At 41.8% G+C, this 22,724-nt stretch overlaps 2 protein-coding genes across 4 annotated transcripts; one reads left to right on the top strand and one right to left on the bottom strand.

The window, feature by feature from the left end:
* Positions 1–786: 786 nt before the first annotated feature.
* enpp5 (ectonucleotide pyrophosphatase/phosphodiesterase 5) lies at positions 787–8,738 on the bottom strand. Its single transcript, XM_062410670.1, has 4 exons — positions 8,495–8,738; positions 5,366–6,268; positions 4,724–4,900; positions 787–3,197 (listed from the first exon to the last, which is right to left on the bottom strand). The coding sequence occupies exons 2-4, from the start codon at positions 6,243–6,245 to the stop codon at positions 2,797–2,799; spliced, it is 1,458 nt and encodes a 485-aa protein (XP_062266654.1). The 5' UTR covers positions 6,246–6,268; positions 8,495–8,738; the 3' UTR covers positions 787–2,796.
* Positions 8,739–12,610: 3,872 nt separating this feature from the next.
* Positions 12,611–20,441, top strand: hmgn3 (high mobility group nucleosomal binding domain 3). 3 transcript variants are annotated; one of them, XM_062411271.1, is made up of 7 exons: positions 12,617–12,788; positions 14,778–14,825; positions 15,142–15,165; positions 16,723–16,773; positions 17,219–17,314; positions 17,740–17,839; positions 19,652–20,441. In XM_062411271.1, the coding sequence occupies exons 1-7, from the start codon at positions 12,774–12,776 to the stop codon at positions 19,657–19,659; spliced, it is 342 nt and encodes a 113-aa protein (XP_062267255.1). In that variant the 5' UTR covers positions 12,617–12,773; the 3' UTR covers positions 19,660–20,441. The 3 variants fall into 3 exon arrangements, with proteins under 3 accessions (XP_062267256.1, XP_062267255.1, XP_062267257.1); XM_062411272.1 differs by lacking the exon at positions 15,142–15,165 and having other exon boundaries at positions 12,611–12,788; XM_062411273.1 differs by lacking the exon at positions 17,740–17,839 and having other exon boundaries at positions 12,628–12,788.
* Positions 20,442–22,724: the final 2,283 nt, after the last annotated feature.

Raw genomic sequence — 22,724 nt, 5'->3', positions numbered from 1 at the left:
GCGAGTTAACATGTGATCAGTGGCCTGTGCCTTCAAGGACATCTGAGCCTGACCTCAGGGAGAGTCTGATGCCTTGTTAGTGCAGCACAAATGCACTTTATACTTGTATTTCATTTTCATTTCAAATCCAAAATGCCAGTGTTTATCCACCCTTTTCCACAACTTTAATTTCAAGTTTTGGAAAGTTAGTGTCTTGTTTTGTAGTAAATACAGCTTTCAAGTCATCATGGAGACTTTTGTTGAAGTAATAAATTAGCTTTATTTGTTGATACAACTAAAAAATGTAATGTTGAAAAAAAAAATTATTTTGCTGAGATGACATGAACACCTGTTTATCTAGAGGCCCTTTGCTCAGCTATGAAGTGGCGCCCTCTAATGTGCACACATCGGGATATGTGATGAAGCCCGACCTTTCACAAATGCTCAAACAGATTCTGCGTAGTCATATACTGAATGTGTTTATGATTCAAAAAGTACTGAAGGGATTTCATTGTTTTGATGTCAATCTTAATAGGGGATCCAAGATTTTGTTTACACTGTTTCTATCATTGTGAGACAGGGCATTGTTTGACATTTTTCAGATTTCTCAGGAAAATTTTGATTGGAAATCTGACATATTTAGGGGACTGATATCTATGATTGTGTGCAATTTGTTTTGGATCCAATTTAAATGTGATCATAGGGAGCTAAGCTATAATGTTAATGTTAATCTTATGCTGCGGAGATCCACCAGCCTCATACACAAACACATAGACATGCATGACATAAAGAGAAATGCAATCCATTCAGTTTCTCATTAGTCCCTTTATTTTCAGAAGACTGTTTAATTGCATTAACATGGCAAAGATAGTTAATTTGTAAATCATATTAAATGTCCATATTTCAAATCCAAGGTAATAATAAAACCTATATTAACTTGATGTAATATTGAATTTAACCATTTCAAACAAATCTTTTAAATAAAGTATGGATATATTTCATTTCTCTGTAGGGGGAAATCATCAGAAATACTTCTTTCATAAAACATCAGAAAATGTATATATTTTCCATATAAATGCTTTCAATTTATCTAAATTTAGTAAAAAGTAATTTCTCACAGTGATGTCTGTCATCTTTTGGGCACAGTAATTAATCAATGCATCTAAAAGCATGAGAAGACAATTTAACCAATTCTTTCCTAAAATAGGCTGGGGAAAAAAAGTAATTTAAAGACAGATTTGGATTCTACTCAACTTTCAATGCTTACACTGATCAAAGCTTTTTGGCAAGAGGCTCCTAATGTTTTCTATTGTTTCAAATAGCAACTACGAACAAGGAGTGCAAAGTTTACATGACCTTAAAAAAAAAAGCATCCGACCGCTGCCCCTTCGCTGTGGTTCAGTTCGGTACTGTAGTGCAAATCAGGGGCCAAAAGAAGTCTTCTCGACCCAGCAACACCGAAACCCCTTAACATCCCAATGACAAAATACTGACCAATAGCAATTGCACTTCACATTTCACCAACAAATGGCCGTGGCTATGACAGTCGACACGTGAGGATGAGCGGAGTACACACTTGTCTATACAGAAAAATATCTTCCCTACAAAAACGCTACACACATACAAATAAAACCCACTTACACACAAATTATTGCACACCGAAAGAAAGATGTTCTCCACCTAAGTTGAAAGGCAAATGGTAGCTGACTACTAAAAGAGCAAGGTCGTGACGTGGTCGGCTCGTGGAGTGACCTACGCGTGTGAGCAGTAGCCTGGCACATTGGTCGAGCCTTCCCTGGAACACGTGCGTCCAGCTAACATTCAAAAGGAACACTGAGCTCAGCCTGAGACGAGTTGAGCTTGTAATACTTCGGCTAAATCACAGCATTCATAATCACACAGTGGCTTCTGATTCAGGACAAGCGGAGGAATTGATGGAAGAAACTCTGACAAGGCCTTGAAATCCCCCCCCATTGTGACGAGATAAGTCAACGCAAAGATTTGAATGGACTCAAATTCGCGATGTTAATGGCGTAAAGGAAAGCCAATCAAACTCAACAGGCTATGGTCCTTGCACCATCCTGAGCGAGCAGGTGACCAAACCAGCCACTAGTCAGCCTCAGGAAGCTCGGCCGGTAGTCCGCCTCTCTTTTGCCGAGGAGAATGTGCGAATATTCATGGGTTGTGTTACCGCGCGTTACCTCGCGTTAACCCAAATAATCCCGCAACCAAACTTGCGCGAGTAGTACAACGCGCAAGCTACATTTTACGTTACTTCACGCATTTCCTGCAGCACACGAGTGCAACACTATGAAAGCTGTGAAGGAAAGATTGTCTAAAAGTGTGTGCAGTTACATTATTGATTCGATCCCTTTCTACGATGGTGAGCTTTTCACCATGCCTTTGTCAAAGTTTTGGCCACCAAAGCTTCCTACTTGCCAGAATCAAAGGTTCAAATCTCAGCTTTTAATTAAATTATTTACTTTGTACGCGACAATGAAAACAATGAGATGATATTAGGTAAAGTTCACACAATCAAAGCAAAGCCACTATAAAGCCCATGTAAAGGTGTATTATTTTTGATCCTACACCAGAAGCAAACCCTTCACATCCCCCCTCACACTTTGGGCAAAGCTCTCGACATGATTCCGAGGTCACATTCAGATCTCTTGCTCTCCATCTAATAAAGGAGCAGCACAATGGCGAATTACTCGTGTAGAGTAGGTGTTCAGGGGATGCTTCTGGGCAGAGCAGACTACCTTGGGGAGGGACACCTCCTCTTCTTTTCACGTCTGCTATCCCTTTCTGTCTCGTCGGCTACAGGTGCAAGTCCTCTTGCAGCAAGGGCTGCGACATCTCCCTGCGTCTGTGCTTCAGCGAGGGCAGCTGCTTGAGCGTCAGTTGTCTGATGTAGAACATGAGAAAGCCCAGCACCATCACCACGCTGATGAAAGAGCCCACCACGGGGGCGTAGGAGTACTCGTCGACCCTGGGGGGGGCGCTGGGCGTGGGGGGAGCCTCAGGGTACAGCAGGTCCTGAACGTTCGAGAGGGAGCCGTTGTTCGGCAGGGGCCGCACGGCGAGGATGTGGCACATGAGAGGGTAGAGATCGACGGAGCTCATGGAGGGTTTCAGGTACTTCTGGCGGAAGGCTGGGCCGCGAGCCACGAACACAGGCTGCATGCTGCGGAGGGTGTTGTCGTAGCCATGGTTTCCCACTGGAGAGAGGAAAAAGAAACAAGATCTAGTTTGCATAAGGAAATGTCACGCTTCGATTATCATTATTCCTTCATTCTTAATCTATAGGTCTCCAGTTTCCACATCCCATGAGTCACACAAAAGCACTTTTCCGTTTAAAGATTTATGGGATCAGATGTGGGGATTCACGGCCGTCGCTGCTCGGCCCGGCCGACAGGTTCCTGCTGTATCAGTCACAGGAGCAGAACTGAAGATTGGATCAAAACACATAAGCACAAAGAGCTGATGGAGGCAGAGAGGCTAACTGCTGCTGCCAACATTTATCAGTGCCATTAGCTCCCTGACAGGATTCACTGTGAGGAGAATCAATACAGTTATTCAATGATGGCAGCAACCATCCAATCAGACTTTCCTTAAAGGTACTATTTGACCTGTAGTAACGTTATATAGTAATGCCTTTTATGATTTTTAAAAATGTTTCTATAATTGTACACGTGCAAAAGGATGCAAATGTATGAGTAAATGGGCGTCTGATCTTTGGACTGAACATAAACGAAAAAAAAAAACATAGGCAGTGAAAAAGAAGAAGAAGATCAGAACATCATCAATTGTTTATCCTGATTCATTCTCACATGGGCTCACTGTCATTTTCAGAGGGTGCAGGCAAGAACGTTCGGCAAAATGTCCGGAGCGACTCGGACATTTGTGTTCTCACATAAAGCCCCTATGAAACGTTTTGGGAAGATGTCTGAAATTCTATCTGAAAGCAGTTTTGGAACCAAATAATGAGTGGCTTTTCAATAAAATATAAGGAAACATCTTTAGTTAATAGGAACTTGCCACATTCACAATCGTGACGTGTGTACTTAATAAACAGTGAGTAGAGGGATCACAGTAGAGGGCGCTAATGCACCCGCCAATAACCCGAACAAAGAAGAAGAAGGCCTCACATAGTTTACAGACTGAGAAGGATGCTATAGATTGTATTTGTGTTGTTTAACGTGATGAAACAATACGAATTTCTGCATTATCACTGTAAATTCAGCCAGTTGTTGAAACGACAGGACGATACAAACAACTCCTGACGTGCAGCAGCAGAGCATCACATTACACAAATGGAGCTGCACAGTCTCGCAGCACGTCGTCACAGGACAGAGTCAGCAGGTTCTTCTTCCTGCCACAGGGTCATTTTACTGATTAACAGCCCTTCGGCTAGAGGAGGAAGAACGAAGGGGTGAAATTAGATGCTGCCGCGCCTGCGATACGCCCTCTCCAATCTTAAGAGGAAAAATACTTGCTTGATTTGAATTGGATTAAGAGGAAAGGCATAATGGCACAAGAAAGAACAGCCACACCCACTCACTCATTCCTGCTGCCTCCAAGGAAACAGAAAGTGGCTTCCTTTGTTAATTACAGCTAATAAAACATGAGTTTCACTGAGTGAAGAAAGAATTACTGTGGAGCTATTAATAGGAGCTGAACAGCCTGTTTGATGTGTAAAGCAGAATATTGTGTCAGCACAGAGTTGTCAGGCTTGTGAACGTACACATGAAGGGCCCGGTCCGGTTCTGCATGATGGTCCAGCCCTCTTTGGCCTCCAGGATGATGGGCATGATCCTCCTGTTGTGCCGGTAATGGAAGCGCTGGGGAATCTCTTCTTTCTTGTAGACCGCCATGTTTGGGTTGACGTCTACCAGCTTGTTGTACACCTCGTCCAGTTTCCCTGGAAGACAAGCAAATATAAAATAATTGAATTTCTGAATGAGTGAACACCAACAAAAGAAATGAACCTAATATCTTTGTTTAGCTTAAGCAATGATCCGTGATTAAAAGTAAATGTACATAGATAGGTTGTAAGAGATCAGCACAGTGTCACTAAATGATAAAATCAATTCAATGTCCTGCATTGCTGAACTGCATTCTAGTAAACTTCACATAAAACCTTTAACATTTTGAAGGAATTACCCTTATTTTATCAGTTACTATTTAGTTCTAGCTTTCCCTCTTTAGTCTAACTTACTTGTATTTGTATATACAAAACAAATCAAAGTAAAAATAACAGCGAACCGTTTATATATTACAGTTATTAGTATTTTTCAGGATTCTTATCCAATAATTGATATTGATAATATTGTAAGACTGGAGTCCATTTCTTTAAGTGTCACTATTGATTGTCTGAAAGTGATACCTTCGTTGGGCAGTATCCCCACCACCGGACTCTTATCCACCCAGGTGTACAGGTCTCTGTGAATGTACTGATCCAGTTCTATGATGTTATCAGTGAAAAGCTGCGTCATCCCGTGATCACTGGTCACTATCAGGTTCACTTTCTCAAACAGCCCGGCCTTCTTCAGCTCGTTGATGAGGAAGCCGAGTTTCTCGTCGATTCCGGCGATGACTTCGTCCATTTCGGGGCTCTGAGGCCCATGGAGGTGCCCGCTCTCGTCTGGCTCCTCCCAGTACAGGACTCCAAAATCCACCGCGTCCTCTTTAGGGGCGGAGAACCACCCTATGAGCCGCTCCACTCTGGCTTCAAAGGACACAGATGCGTTGTAGTGGAGGAACTGGGAGGGGAACATGCCGTGGATCTTCACATCAGACCCAGGCCACATCGCAGCCCCGCTCCGCCCTCCGGCTTTCTGGATGGTTACCCAGAGGGGCACCGCCTCCTCCCACCACCGGGAATCATAAATACTGTCCGTCTCCATGGAGAAGGAGCGGTTGTATACGGGGTCATACATCTCATTGGCCACGATGCCGTGCGTCTCCGTATACAGACCCGTCACCAGACTGTAGTGGTTGGGGAAGGTCTTGGTGATGTAGGTGTTCTCCACCTTCTCCACCATCACGCCCTGGTCCATGATGCTGTGGAAGTTGGGCGTCGGGACCCGGTCGATGTAGTCCCAGCGAAAGCCGTCGAAGGACACGAGCAGCAGCTTGGGCCGGTTGCCCTCACCGAGGCCCCGGCTCCCACGCTGGTTCAGGGAGACCAGAGGCAGCAGCAGCAGCAGCAGGGCCCACAGGCGGAGCAGAGGACTGCAGCCTCCTCGCAGCAGGCAGCCCGGCATAGTGCAGTTTGTGGAGACACAACCTGAAAGTACACAGAAATACTGGTAGAGACAAAGCTATCAACCTCACATTTTATGATTTACACAAACTTGAGGTTGCTTATAATGATGCCATGAGATTATTACTTAAAGGGATAGTTCACCATGAAGTTATAATTCACTCCATCTACTCGCCACTCTGCCGATGGAGGGTTGGGTAAAGTGTTTAAGACATTTAGGCTTAAAACAGGGTGTAAATGAACTCAGTTCCAGTCGAATTTGAACATCAGGGCTTAGGGACACTTGGATGATACCACCTGAGCACTATGGAGGCCTTTTATGTTAGTTTCTGTTGGTCTAGTGGCAGAAACTTGGACTATGGGCAGAGAAGGTCTCTGGTTCGTCTCTGGTTCGACTCCACGGAGAGACAACAAAAAGACGAACCTGGATTGATCTGTCCAAAAATCCAAGAGTCTCCCTACCCTGTCTAGTGCCCCTGAGCAAGGCACCTTACTCCCCCCAACATCTGCTCCCCGAGCGCCGTAGATGGTCGCTCACTGCTCTGTGTGGCCTGCACCAGATGGGTCAAAAGCAGAGGTTAAATTTCCCTACCTGCATGAGTGTGCCTTCGCATGTCTGTGCATGTGTTTGGGACTAAAAATTGCATCTTAATCTTAATTTTACAATTGAAGAATTGGTCACCATTTACCTCAATTGTACTGGATTTGGCTGCAACGCTTTTTACCCCTGAGACTCCAAAAGTGTTTTGTGGAACACTTGACCCACCCCCCATTACGGTGAGTAGATAATGAGTTATTTTGTATTTTTGGGTGAACTATCAATTAAAATAGATTAGATGGTCTTTTGCGCAAGTGAAGTGTTTGTGGCCGTAGAAGTCAACAGTTTCAAATCTGTCCAGAGAAATCACATGCATCAGAATCAAGGTTTATAGCCAAGTAGGTTTACACATACAAGGAATTTGCAGTGGGGTGTTGGTGCAAGTAAAAAAAAAATCTAAAATAAGAAACAAAATAAAATCTAAAAATAGTACAACTTCCAGGGAAGGGATTTTGCAATAGGTTTTAAATCCTCACTAGAGACTGGATTGTACAAAGTAAAATAAGTCCATTACTGTCCACAGGAAGTTAGTCATCTATTTCCCAGCTCAACTACTACAGAAACTGAAATCATCTTGGTTTTTATAAAATATTAGGTTTAGCACAACACAGTACCAACCCTACTGTGGAGCCATTGTTCTAGTAGTCATTATGTTTAAACATGTTTTTCATCTCTTTTTGGACTTTTCTATGTATTCTATTTAATGTTGTGTTGTATTAGATCTGGAACCTGAGTCTGGATAATAAAAGTCGTGATCCACCCTGCACACACTTTAGTTCTCGGATGTTTTAGTGGTTTGGTTAATGCCCAATAGCTCCAGCTCGAGGAAATCATAATACTACAGTGATATTTCATAGAAGACAATAAAGCGAATTTAATAGTGCTGCAGCTAATGATTATTTTCATGTGAAATGTATTTTAAATGAAATATTTACAAAGGATTGTTTGCTTTCAACACATTCCACACAAGAGAGAGAGGTTTGTTTTCATTGACTAGAGTAATGGGATGATACATAGCTTAAAATAAAGGTTAATTGACAAATATTTTGATAAACACAAGTCATGTACAAAGCAGAAGTGGTGTGTATTTCCGGATTCCTGTTTCTCAGATAAACTGCACATTCACTAATATACCATTATATTCATGAGCCATTTTGAACTCTTTGTCAAACATTATCAATCGATTATAAAAAAACTAGTCAACAGATTCATAACGAACACAATCCTTCCTGTGTTGATATGATGACCAAGCAAATGAGAAGTTGGTGCAGAGAAGGCTCCATCGCATCACGATCACCTTTCTTAGCACTGACATAGTTTATTATATCCACGTCCTCATGAGACTGTAACGTCACCACCACCACCACAGACATCACAGGCCAGACACTGGAGGGGGAGGGGGGGGGGGGGTTACAGGATGCAGTGCATGTATAATAACACATGACCAGTTGTCTGCATGTGGAAACAGGCTTTTGTGCTAGCAGCGACAACACGCAGCTCTGAAACGATGACAAACACACGCACGCACACGCACACACACACACACACACCTACGCATCCGCAGCAGCAGTGAGTGCATGTCACCTGTGTGGAGCGGAGGACTCTCAGGCAGGGGAGGAACAAACAAATGCAAATGGTGTCAACAAGCTCACCTCGTTATCTGATCCTGAAGCGGCTCGCCTCGCTCCTCCCTGCGCGCACAGATAAGCAGCCTCGGCCCCTGCTGACCGACTGCGTGTGCACAAAGCCCTGTTTAACAAAGACGTCTTATTTACTGTGGGTGAAAACGACCTGAACACAGGCGGAAGACAACGGGCCGTCCAGCAAGGGCATGCTCCGGCTGCTGGAGAGCTGCATCACCAGAAACACACCGCGATCGACAAGTGCGCGGGTCCTTATGACGTAATGCAGGGTGAGGAAGAGGCGAGGGAGGGGGCCGCGGAGGAGGAAGAGGAGGATCCAGGAGGCCATTATAAATAAATAAAATAGTTAAAATCCAATTACTTTGAGTGTCAGATGAATTCAATAATGATAGTAATAATAATAATGGTTAATTGTGGGGTAATACTGTTGTTTGCAGATGTGAAAGCAGAACAAATGATACTAAAAATAGCACAGTTCAAAGACCTTGTTGCTCTAGTTCTATCAGTATTATTTTTACATATGATAGTGCAATATCCGCCCTGCAACAGCAATGACTAAAACTGTCCACAAGGTGTCGCTCGCGTGCTGTGTACACATCACTCTGGCTGTTCTCATGCTGTGTTGTGAAGAAACATCTCAGTTATGTATCTGCGTGTTCACACTGAGCCTATTTCTGATCTCTCCCCCCCTCCCCTCCAAATAAAACACACACACACACACTCAGATCTCTTTATTGAGCACAACAGCTCCACTCTCTTCATGTGACACGTTTTTTTTTTTAGTTAAAGTGTCTTTTATAATGCAAAAAATATGATCCTGACCTTGATTTGTGGTCCTTCAAGTGACCACACAAATGTAGAATATGAATATCTCTTGCCCTAAATATGTGCAAGTGTGGCTGCTGATGAAGATCATGTTGTATGATTGAAAGCTCTAGAACAGCTCGGGGAAAGAAGACCTTACCCTAACCCTAAGGGACCTGTTTGTTTTTTAACTGTTATCTCATGGTAACTGTTTCAAGCATGAAATATGTTGTTTGTTCTTATATGATTTTACACTTGTTCGGGGGCAACAGATTAAAATTAGCCTCTTGGCTAACTCTGGCAGTTTTACAGTGTTATTAATATGCACTGTCCCAGAGAAATACAATTCATATATAAGGTTATGGCTAGGGTTAGTTATGGAGGTCAACATTTATCTCAATAGTCAGTTTGCTTCAGTGTGTAATAAAGTATGTACTCTTTTTTATGTTGCATATCTACCAGTGTATTATTAGGAGTATTGCTATATTTATAATTATTTTGTTCTGCATTTTGTTATTTATTTATACCCTAATATAAAGAATATTTATTTGTTTCAGAAATATTTTGGAGCCGTTTCTTTCTTTTCATGGTTGATTCCTTTGGTGCTTTTTTCTGCATCTATGTGTTGTACTTGTCTTTGTGTTTCACCCTCCATTTAGCTGACAGTGTGAATCTACGGGAACAGCGGAGCATCCATCATGCTACCTGCGCCTGTGTGTTCTGGGTTGACTCCTGAAACCGTTGTGTATTCACATCCATGAGGTGTTTTTTTGTGTGTTTGTTTGTTTGGACAGGAAAGCTCTGTCTTTTGTGAGATTTTCGAGGGGTCTGATCTCTCTCTGTCTTTCTCTCTATCCATTGTGGTGTTGCTCAAGAATGTTGTGGTGGTTTTCTGGTGCTTGATTTCTTTGTAGAACGTGTTTTATGGTCATTGTGTTTTTAAAACGGTGTTCAACACTGTGGAATGGCGTGAAAGCCATTGTTGTGTAGAAAACCCTCTGGATGTTCTTTGTGGCAGATATCACCATTCTGCTGGAAGCACTGGGGCCCTTTTTTTCACTGACTTAGAAATGAGCCTCTCTGGCAGGGACTGAGTATGCTTATCCTTCCAAAACAATAAAAAATAAAATATGAGTAGGTTGTGGAAGCTTTCACCGTTGACAGTATACTATCCCTGTCTGAGCATGGTTCAAACGTTTTTCAGAGTCAAACACCATTCATGACAATAGAGAATTGAATATTCAAGCGCTGTAGAAAGATTCTGCCCTCAACAACTGGTGTTTAACATGAATATTCCAGCAAGACAATATAATGAAGAATAATTTGAAACAATCCTGATTCTAACTACAACAAATGAGTGTTAGTGATATTTTATTATATAATGTTTTGACAGTGGCTCGATAAAAAATAAATGAAGATAAATGGTTGTGTACGGGGTTTAGAAAAACTTTAGTAAATGCTTGGACACTGGACCCAATCGCAGGGCCCATTTTGCTGACCATCAGGACCATTGGCCTATGAGACAGCTTTACCAGAGTGGAACATGCTTCCTCTTTAGCCACAGGGACACTTTGGCTGTGTTAAGAGGCACTCAAGGCCAAACATCCAATGAGAACATACTTGTCCTAGTTTAAAAAAAATGCTTGGATACGTTAAACACTGCCGGATCAGCATCTTTGCCAACAGTTAGCAAAATTATCATTTAACGTGATGTGAGCTGTTTCCATTATACATTAAGCACAGTTTAGAAGATCATAATAAGATGGTCTTTCCTACAGGTGTAACATCCATGCATTCTTAACACAACAGGTTGCACACTCAAGCTTTAGTGCAACTTCAGTGTCTCTCGGGTCCTCATGTTATTTTCGATATAAAATCTCCAGTGAAATCCACAAAGTGACGTGCAGATCGTACAAGCACTGGTATGAATTGTAGTATCAACCTTATGGTAAGTGACTCATACACCTGTTCTGATACTGTTTTACCCTTACATAAAAGATACCACCCAAAAGGTTCAGGTTCTGGTCTAATTGTGTATGTGCAATAGTTTTAATATATAGGACAACATGGTGAATAGCCCATTTACGTTTGAAGGTCTTATGCACAATTTAAGTGACAAACAGTAGATGTTAGCCAACACCAGCGGATGTTAGAGACATAACTTGAATTATGCACCTACGTGTACGTGTTTTGGCTTTGTAATTATTGATACAAGCCGAACTTGAGGGTACGCTGTGGCTTAAGGTAAATCTGACTGGCTACTGGCTTGTATGACAGCACTATGATGGTCGCTTAGTAGTTCAGACCTCATTACCTCTAGGCCTTTTTAAACTGAACACATTTTAGAAAAAGACAAGATGGAGAATATCCCTTGTATGCATTACCGCCGGATGTTAGGGACATATCTTCAGTTGTGTACCTTGGCGTCTCTTCTAAAACAGGGTCCACCCCCGGTTGATCAGGCCTGGGTGCATGTCCCTAGCATCTTGGGCCCCAGTTGGGATCTTTCCTCCTGATCCAGAGCTATTAGCTTCTGCCCTGAGGGATGTTTCTGTTATGGTCTGGCGCAGGGCTAAACGACGTGTCATCATGTAGAGAAGTGGTTCAGCCATTATGCTGATTATTGTTTTTTTTTTGCATTTTTTCTTTGTCTCTGTCCAATCTCACATTTCATGTACTACGTGCATGTACTGTCTGTTATTAAACATCAACCTGTCGGGGAGTGCTTGCTGAAAACATGCCTGTGTGGCTAAATCTTGCAAATTTAAATGTTGGACTCCAGTATGCATATGTATAAAAGAATACATATAGAGATAGAGAAGTGTATTAATTGTATTGTTTTAATTTGGTGTCATGTTAATACTAGGACACTTGCCAATGCTGCAGGCCTATATGTCTTCTGTGTAAATCAGTAGTGTGTCATTACTGTAGTTCTTTGTGACAGAGAAACTTTACAGACACAATGGTTTTCTGGAGCTGCTCTCTGGCTGACATGTTCCCATTGTTCCTGCTTTTCTGGTTCTTTGTGTTTTATTTAACAACATTCCTTCTTTCTCTCTTTCTGTCTCTCACAGTCTCTTCCTACGTTACCCAGATTCACCGAGACTCGGCCCCGGCTTTCATTGGCCCGTCTCCACTTTCCCTCTCAGCCATCGCAGTCTAGTGAGATCTGCGTACAAAGAGCGCGGAGCCAATCGTGATGAGCCTCTGACAAATCCCAACCTATGGCCATGAAGCTTTCATTTACATAGTGGCGGGGAGAGCCAATGGGGAGTCAGCACAGGAGAGGATTTTGACTCCTCTAACCAATGGCTGTGGGAGGTATAGAGTTTTGGGGGAGTGCATATAATCAACATATTATCGAAGGTGCTTAGATATTGATCCTGTATTTCGAGGTAGTTCAAATTCACATCTCTTGGACCTTCCGGCATCACCTTAAAATTCTTTCCCCCCGCGCCTGGTGGAGAATAATTCACGCGTAAAAATGCCGAAGAGAAAGGTGAGTGTGGCTTGTGCCATTTCTACTTTACTGTAGTTTTTTCTGCTCTTGCATTTGAGGGGGAAATTTGCTGTGCGCGATTTTATGGCGACGTCGAGGCAGGTGAGGTGACGCCAAAGTTTGAGGAAGCGTCTCTCGGTGCGCAGCGTTTCGGGTGTGTTTTACGCGTCGGTGCGCGTATGTGAGATGTTTTATCAGCAACATTTCACCCGTTTTACATTATACTCGTCCCTGTGCTCGTGTCAATGGCCGTTCTTGTTGTCGTTTTATCTGTCACTTCCCTATCCACCGTGCGCACTGGTGAAAGTCAGAGCGACCCGCCGGACGGATGGATGCGTAAAGCCAGTAGGAGACGTGCGCAATGCCATTTCTGATGTGCGCCATGCACCCAGGCACATATGAGATTTACAGATTCCGAATAATCTGTAAACTAGCAGGAAGATCAAAAAAAAAAAAAAAAAAAAAAAAAAACGATCTCCACCTCCCTGTCTCGTTTAAATTCTCCAGTACTGATGAGTGGTGCAGGCGCCAATTGAGCAGAGCCACATCCCGATGGAGAGAAAGGACTAAAAGAAAGAGGGGATCAGGGACAATTGCCACCGTGTTAACAGGGGCCGTGACACTGTCTAAACAGCGGCGCACGACGGGCTCCGGCGCATTGTGCCAGTGCATACACAGAAACGGGCTTTTCTGCCGTCTAAAAAAACGCCTTTGTCTGCGCACATTCGCCTCTGAGGACAGAGAATGGGGGGCCTCTAGGGGCGGAGGTCGCCTACATGCAAATCATGCGATGGCCAACCTGCAGGCTCAAACAGCATTATGTGTGTGTGTGTGTGTGTGTGTGTGTGTGTGTGTGTGTGTGTGTGTGTGTGTCCGCCTGATTGCGTGCCCGCGCGCAAGCGTGTGTGCACCGTCCTTACCTGCGCGCAGCCTGAGAGCATGTTCATGATCCAAATGAAACCTGACACCTCTCACTGTTTATTAATATCCAACCACTGCTTCCGAATCAATCCATGTTTATATTCATCTTGTATACATGACCCCCCTCCCCCTTTTGAGCAAGATGTCTCCATTAAAATGGTAATCACACACCTTCATATACTTCAGCACCATCAGGTACTAGAAATTACACCTGGTAGATAAACGATTACAAACATGGAGGGAAAAAATAGATTTTTTATTTGTGATTGTAGTGAATAATGAGCTTTAAGACCTAAGATTCAGAGGACACTATTTTATACAATTGGATTAACGAAATACTGTTATAGGCTACTTGACAATATAAGAACACGCGTTGTTTGCCATTAATGTACATTTAATGGCGTTTTTTTTTATTGGTTTATTTCTATGATTTTACTATAGGCACACAACTTTGTCCGCAAAAAAAGTGTTGTGGAGAGAGCTGCAATCAATAATCATTTTTACTTTTAAAGAAATGCTTTGTGGATTTGGTGGTTAATCACCAGTCTATAGACTGTCACAGAACCGTTCCCCCCAACACAGGCTGATGGATATTCTGTTTCTTATCATAAAAGACCACCACGTCTTAATAAAAGAGTCAGCGAATTTTAGCTAAATACACGGATTTGATGGTTTATTGAATATCAAACAGTCGCAGATTAATTTGATGTTGGTAACTTAATGTTTAAGGTCAAGTCACACAAATATCATATCATCAGTATAAAGTGGGAATTAAATGTTTCATCTTCAACTTTTGACCTTCTTCCAAAGCCACACTGCCGAATGATTTAAAAAAAAAAAAAATTCCTCAAAGTTTATTACATAGTTGCACAGAAATAATAAGCTACGCATGCTCCACTTATCAGAATAAACCCTAATGAAGCAAATCCAATTTTCATAATCACCCATTCTGAACTGTAGAGTGGGAATATCATGCTCCAAGTGTGTGTGTCTTATGGTTGGTGGCTTTGTGATTGTGTGACCATGCACACCCGGTAACAGTCTCTCTATTTGTTTTATTCACTGCAGAATGAGGGTTCCGAGGGCAAAGATGCCTCCAAAGTCACAAAACAAGAGGTAAATGTTTTGGTGGTCTGTGTGCTGTGTGTGTGTTCCGACGTGTGTTTGTGTGCTATGTTTTTTTCCCCCCACTTTTAGACTCAGAGTGTGTGTGTGTGTGTGTGTGTGTGTGTGTGTGTGTGTGTGTGTGTGTGTGAGTGTGTTTGTGTGTGTTAGACAATAGACACATGACAGGTTAATGATCAGGCTTGAAGCCGTCACCAAGAAGATCAGATCAGGTCATAAAGGTACAACTGATATCTCTCTCTGCCACTCTGTCTCTCTCTCTCTCTCTCTCTCTCTGTGTCTCCTTCATCATCCCTTGCTCCTGCAGCCCAGAAGAAGGTCGGAAAGACTGGTGAGTTTCGTTCTCCCCGTCCTGTCTTCACCCCTGTCTCTCTCCTCTCCTTCCTCATCCCTGTGGGATAATAACTTGTCATATTACCAAAGCTCAGAGACAAGTCCTTAATCAGTTTATGGATCTGATCAGTGAAATTTACATATTACAGCTTGTTTCTGACTTGGTATGTTTGTCTTTTCAATGTTGTCCTGGTCCATTCTTTATGTTTAACACCTTGTAGCTGCAGTAGGTGGGGCTGCATGGTTTATGAGTTAAAATCCTAAAAACAATAAAAAGCAGATTATTATAAATCAGTTTAAGCTATGCTTAAAATAGTCTTAAGTAATCAAAACTGGCAACCTGGGTGAGATTATAAATATGTCACAAAGTCAGTTTTATGTAATGATGCAGCTCCATCGTACTGACCTTGTGTTTATATCCATGTTGTTCTTTGAGTGTTGACCTCATCCGCTCTGAAAATTATTGCATGTGTTTGTGTGTACTTAAAGATTTTGACATTTTGGGAAAATGCTCTTATTCTCTGCACTACACAGCTAGCAGCTAATTTGCTTAGCTTATCTGCCTGGATACAGGGGAAATTGTTCTGTCCCAAAGTATATAAAAAAAGTGACATATATATAAAAAATATATATATGTCACTGATTGGTCTTGTTTAAGTGACCTGCTGAGAATCCAGCAAGTAACTAATGTGTTCCCATATTTTCCTTAACTCCTTATTTTAGTCTCTTTGTACCAGCTATATATGAGATGGGCAAGAAGAAAAGAAGAATAAGATTGTTTATGTCCCAAAATGTCAATGCATATCCTCTACTATTTAAATATGTATTCAATAAATCTCTGCATGTCCCCTGATGTGATTTCCTTCAGAGGTCAACACACTTAACAATGAGACTTTCTTCTACCAGTAAACAAGCACTGACAGCTTGTTTATAGGCTCCTTTCTGCCCTTTGTGACACAAAGTATAATCTTTCATTTGTATCCAAATTCTGATTCAGCATAGGTGATTTCTATCTGTACAGTTTTTTGTAGTTATCGTTTCATGTGCAGAGGGTCGGTGATTTCTACAGGGGAAAAAGAACAGAGATATTCTGAGAATAGATCACATGATTTAATTTTGTCACAGTAGCATCAGTGTTAGCTTGTGGCTCCGGGGTAACGTGGTCCGCACTCAGCAGCCTGGAAAAAGCTCTGCAGCAAACTGGCCTCGCACCGAATGGTGACAAGTTAAACTCCCCACTGATATAGTCATTTCACGATGGTCTGAGGTCAGCGTGCTTTTAGCAGTGGCAAATATTTTATACCCATTATACTGTCTGATGTCAGTGCTTTAAAGTAATGTATGCATCATTATTAGCATTTACAGTGAGATCCAGTGCAGATATCCCCATCCTCTATCTGCCACGTGTAATGAATTACTAAGCATATATTATTGTATAATGAGACTGTTAGTGTAGAGAGGAGAGGGAACAAAAGATTAATTAAATCCTTTAATACTAAAATACTTTTCATAATGTGAGTTTGGTCAGTCCTAACTGGCTTGTGTAATTTTGTAGAAAGTTGCCCCACCCAAGCCTGAGGCCAAGCCAAAGAAGGCCATCGTCAAGGTAAAGCACTCACACACACACACACCATAACTTTGCACCCTTCTTCAGGTCTTAATGTCGGCTGGTCACAGAAACACACTCTACAGCCAGCGTTATAATACTATAATTTGCAGCACCAACTTTCTAATTCCGACTCTTATTTATATGATTAGATTTATTTTAATGACTTTGACTCCCTGCTGAGGCATAATCAACATATGGTCTGCCCAGTTCTGTAATGGGAGGCAGCTCTGTCATTCTGCAACAAGGAACAGAACAAATACTTTCTTATACTCATTATGATTTGGGAGGGAATTAGTTTTGCTTTGAAAAGTCTTTTAACAAATTATAGAGTCAGAATCCAAATCCAAATGAGGAGATCAAACATAAAACACAGTTTCTGACAATGTGTGTGTCATCATGGAGTGTATATGAAGTGTTTGTTCTTCCTCTTTTGTACATGCAGAAGGTGATAGATGAGAAGGTGGTCAAGGCAAAGAAACCCACCAAGGGAAAGAAGGACGACAGCCCCGCCCATAATGGAGAGACCAAGACCAATGAGGTACATTGAGAATTAGATTAGAAGAGCACATACCTCTGTCAAGGCACCTAGCTGTACAAACTGATAGATGTCAGTCTACATTTTTTTCATCAAGATTGCTGCATTATCTCCAAAAATAATAAATTGGTTTGTAGATTTTGCATAATTTCACTTAAAAAGAGACAAACTTCTTGGCGGAGGTTATAAAAAAATTATCCTCCAGATTTAATGCTTTAATCAAACAGAGACGCAGAAAATAACAGTCATTACTCCCTTCTTTTGTCCATTTGTGTATAAACATGAACACACGTGTATGCACCACACCTATATGTCTCCATCACCCACTGCGTATCCACATCTGTTCCATATCACTAACAATCTCTTTGCATTCACACTATGAACGCTGACACACACACACACACACACATACAACCACACACACACAGATCTATGTGTCTCGTCCGTCTGTCAGCGTCTCGTCCATCAGAAGCACGGCTCCCTCCTTGATGTCAGTGAGAGGGCAGAGTGAGACAGTCAGAGTTAAGGGTATGGTCGAGTGCCTCTAATCCATCTTTGGTGTGTGTGTGTGTTTTGGACACTAACATACAGTATAACTCATACTGAATTTACACAATAACCGAGCAAACGTTTACCCAGTGTGTGCTTTGCAGTGCTGTGTGTATGGACAGAGAGAGAGAGAGAGAGAGAGAGAGAGAGAGAGAGAGAGAGAGAGAGAGAGAGTGAAGGAGAGGATGTCTGCCGTTTTCCGTGCTGTGTGCAGTGAATTGGGCCAAGGACAACTTTTCACACACGTACACAGAGTTGTGACGTGGAAGGTGATTGGCTCACTGTGCTCATAGACAGCCGGCTCCACCAGTGGCCAGGCAGAGAAAACAGGCAGAACATGTTCACTCCAGTGAGATTGTGCACACACACACATACGCACACAAGCAGGATTTTGCTCGTTGCAATGCTGTTGAATCCCGCCGATACCAAAGGATTCATGGGATTCAGTGAGGAGACTCTCAGAGCAATAAGAGACTGCACTTATGTGGTGTGCAAGTGTGTATCTGTCAAATAAGTCAATCATGTGAACATATGATTTTAGCCTAAAAAATATTCACTGAGGATCATTGCATCTGGCAACTTGAACTGGTCTCACATTTAGAAGGCAGTTCAGTCTAATCATTGACATATTTAGGAAAGGACCACAACTCCTGAAAACCATTGAAAAAGGGGTTGCAGACATTGTTAATATTCCACAGACCTCATTGTGTTACCATAATAGACCTTTTGTTGTCCATTCCATACCAATTTACACAACTTTATTAGACCATGTCGGCTGAACTAAAATAATACCATTCTAGCACAAACACTTAAAACCCACATCATGTGACAACTCACATACACTGGGCGTGCATGTGCCAGAGTAAAATATGCATACGCAGGTGTACACAAGAATTGTTTGAATAATGCACAAAAAAAAAAGATTTATAAACCTAAAACGTTGACTTTATGTATTTCAATTACCTTTTAAATGTCCATGTAACTTTAAGTTCAATGTGAATGTGGTCACATTTAATGAAGTGTTTTCTATCATGTTGAGTGTGTGTGAAGAAATCAAATAACTTGATAGTGATTTGAAGAAATAAAGTAAAACTTTTACACATATATTTATGTATAAAATTAAACAAATTATTTAATGTTAACTTTATGTATTAAGTTAAGCTTATGGATAGAGTTGATTTGACAGAGAACGATATATAGCTGTTCAACCCTATCTCCAGTCGTAATGCTAAGCTAACAGGCTGCCGGCTCTACCTTTCTCTGATACAAACACAAGACCTTCACATCTCTAAACACACACCCAAAGTCTATTTCTTCAATTGTGCTCCAGAAACTCCCCCGACCTATTTCTTTCCCTGAGCCTCTTCACAGAAGAGTTGGGGTCAGATTTAAACTTGAAGAGGTCAGTTGCTGTGTTTTGCTGTTTGGAAAAAATCGGTGTTATCCAAGAAGCTGGCTTCTTAACCGAATTATTTAATCACTTGTCAACTCTGAAGAGCAGGCTGGTGTAACATTATTCAGACAACTCTGTGAAGAAGCTTCCAGCAACAGACCCATCAAACTAAAACCAAGCGCAGCCAAGCGGGTGGCAAGGTTATTGAGAGAGATCACCTTTCATCTTCCAGCTGATTTGGTTACATGCAGAATGAACCCACAGGGGATCTGAGCCTTGGCAGACCAAACCAAGCCAAGTTGTGGGTTGGTTTTTCAAGGCTGTCCACAGTGGTGTCTTCCTGTGGAGAGAACACAGTGAAACACTTCCTACCTTTACCTTCCTTTCTCTTCCATTAGGAAACTGAAGCGGCAGAGGAGGCTAACGAGGAGAAGGCGTAAAGACATGGACGCGTCCACCGACCCGTCCCCTCTGACTCCATGGCAGCAAAGCATCTTTTTTTACTGACGATTTTTGTACCATGCAGACATTTTTTTTAGACTTGTGATAGTAGAGACGGACAACCAGCAGCCCCCCGTCCCCCACATGTTCACACTCCTTTTTCAGCTCCTCCAACTACAGTATGTTTTTGCTCGATTCTCCTCCCTCCGTTCTGTATATCGCTAAACCGTTTTCCTCTCCGAAACTTGCAGACGTCTGCGTATGTTCTCCATTGTGCCTGAAGGTGGGCCGTAAACACGACTGTTATGTACTTTAAATAAGCTCTGCCTGTATTTGTAGTTATTCTACTCGACAATAGATTATCATTTAATTTGGGATAAATTCGGAAGATGGCCCCTGATATGTAAAGATGAGGATTAGGGGATTAGTTTGTTGGCAGAGCTTTAGAAACAAGGTCCATAGTCACCGTGGAGAACATCTGCAGCTTTTATTTTTCTTAAGAATCACCACCACTGTGTTTCACATAGCTCCTTTTGTATGTGCGTGCCGGCGTGAATGTGTCTGTGGGTCTCTATATTTGACTTTGTTCACTTTGCCCCCCCCACTCCGGAACGCCTTGTCCCGCAGCAGAGTGACATAGCAATAATGAGTGGTGCTTCTGTTCTAGGCGGCTTTATTGGCTTTGGACCCTCTAGTTTCAACCTGTTGGGGAAATATTTTGAAATTAAAGAAAAAGTTGATGTCTCATTGGAGTTTTTCCAGTTTTTCTGTGTCTCTCCTCTTATTGATGACAATAACTGTTTGTATGTGCTGTTTGTTAAATTCTCCAGTTATATGGTGCTAGGTAAGTCTTTGTTCTCACCCCTACTATACTGTTATTGTATACCTTCACCCATGCTGGTTTTTGTAGTATGGAAAACTCAGGTAATCTGTGCAAAGGTCCACGCACGTGTGCACTTAGCATGTGTTCGCCATGAGTTCGAGAGTTCCCTTTCCACGTGTTCATGTTCAGAGTTTTGAAAACCAACACAAAGCCACCGCTGTGTGTCTGTGTATATCTTTGTGCGTGTGTGTGAGGTCGCCAGGGGCACCAAGCTGTGTTAAATACAACTGCTGCGTCAGGAAGTGAAAGGTCAGCAGTTGCCAGAGTGGCGGGACCCGATGAAACCATGTTGTCTGCTCATTGCGTGAAAAGCTGTCACTCACAGACACAGGCCAATGACAAGATCCTCTTTTTAAAACATGGAGGTGTAGACTCATGTCTGAGTACCACAGATACAGTAGAGTCCAAAATAAAACATACAACAGTACTATACCCATTTTATTCTGATTTTATAGCACTATGGAAATGTTGAATACATATATACACATGTGTGTGTTCTAGTAAAAAGAATCCCACTATTTTGATCTCACCTGTTAACTAATACATCATATCGCTGACAGTCATGTAAAACTACATTGATGATTCAAATCTGTGTATACTAAAGAGCCAATAAGATGGTAACTGATAAAGGACAGTAAAGGCAGGGTTGGTAAAACAAACTTAAACAAAAGCTCAGTAGGTACAAAATCAATATCAGCTTCTTATATCAATGTCATTCAATTCTTGTGGCTTTTTTAGATCTTTACAAAAAAGTAAATGGATTATTGTACTAAACCAAATATCCACAGCTTTTAGCTATTCTCATATTCAGGGGCAAAAATATGGGCCAGGGTGTGCATTTATTTTGATCCACACTAATACAATTTGAAGATTTTGAAAATAGCAGATAGTGCATTTTCCTGGTGGACGATACGTCTGCTTAGACAAGCTCTATATAAATTTATCTGGTATATAATAATTAGTACATTTCTATCGTGGTTACAGAAGGCAAAGGTGTGGTGGACTGCACCTCTCCTGAGTGTGCATAACCTTTGACTCCTCCATGCCCCCCTGCTACGCTGAGTGCTACAGAGTGAGATTGCCTCCCTGTGGCCACGTCCGTAAGCACAATAACAACTATACCGACAATGAGTCAGGATGAAAGGGAATATGGAAGAGATTGACTGGGCGCTAACAAAGATATCAGCCCTGGACCTATTTCACAAAATTGTTTATTTTTTCTTCAAGCCATAAAGTGTGTGAAGTATATATTGCAGATCGAAGATGGACTAACTGTAAGCGAATCACGTCTACAGCTACAGGTGGCCCCATTCAACTGGAGGGCTGCTGCAAGGGTTGAACTTTCACTAGGGTTTCTGTTGTAATATCTGTGTTATTAATGGGTGTAACTGACTAAATTAACCCATAAATACAAGGCAAAAAATCAATGTTAAATAACAACAACAAAGATTATGTCGAACACAGCACCGGTAATGATTTTTGCTAAAATGAATGAATCAACTGTCACCTTCTCAAAACAGGAGACATGGTGCTCTTTCAAAAACACTGACTTAAAGTTCTCTATGAGAGGAGCAGTCAGCAAGTGTGTCAGAATTGCACAGGATGAATGCTTAAAAATGTATTAAAGTCATCATATAGTTACTTTATTTTTGTGCAGAGAGGATTAACAAAAATGACAGAGGCCGAGAATTGACCTGTCATCTGCTCAATTTCATTTTTTTCTTCTTTACCATCTTTTCAGCCTCAAACTGGCCCGTTTCCATTGTGTTTTTCCCCCCCAGTGCTTATTAAAATCACACTCTTACTCTATGCATACTAATGCAGATGCTGCAGAAGTGATCAGTCATATTGTCAATAAACCTTATCAGTCAGGTAAAATTCCAGGATAACTACAAAAGGGAAAAGTAGTTTCACTCCATGAAAAAGGAGGTAAATGTGGCTCAAGCCAAAATATAAATAACTCTACTGACATGTGCTTACTGTATATCCATCAGACTTATTGGAAGAGAAGTGGATGGAGGGAAGTTTTTTTATGGTCATGAAGGATGCCATGTTTTTCAGTGGACTTAACCTGAATTGGGACATAAATGGTAAATCATTTGACTATCACGGGACAGGGTACTACATGGTAGTATATTGGGCCCTTT

The sequence above is a fragment of the Platichthys flesus genome, chromosome 18, assembly GCF_949316205.1.
Source record: "Platichthys flesus chromosome 18, fPlaFle2.1, whole genome shotgun sequence".
In the NCBI taxonomy this organism is placed as follows: Eukaryota; Metazoa; Chordata; class Actinopteri; order Pleuronectiformes; family Pleuronectidae; genus Platichthys; species Platichthys flesus.
This window is presented reverse-complemented; position numbering and strand designations above follow the sequence as displayed.

Coding starts and splice junctions, on each gene's coding strand:
- enpp5 (XM_062410670.1), bottom strand. CDS start 6,245: ATGCCGGGCTGCCTGCTGCGAGGAGGCTGCAGTCCTCTGCTCCGCCTG. Junction 4,901..5,365: donor GGGGATACTGCCCAACGAAG/GTATCACTTTCA, acceptor CTTGTCTTCCAG/GGAAACTGGACGAGGTGTAC. Junction 3,198..4,723: donor CCGGACCGGGCCCTTCATGT/GTACGTTCACAA, acceptor TCCTCTCTCCAG/TGGGAAACCATGGCTACGAC.
- hmgn3 (XM_062411271.1), top strand. Junction 14,826..15,141: donor CCAAAGTCACAAAACAAGAG/GTAAATGTTTTG, acceptor TTGCTCCTGCAG/CCCAGAAGAAGGTCGGAAAG. Junction 16,774..17,218: donor CAAAGAAGGCCATCGTCAAG/GTAAAGCACTCA, acceptor TTGTACATGCAG/AAGGTGATAGATGAGAAGGT.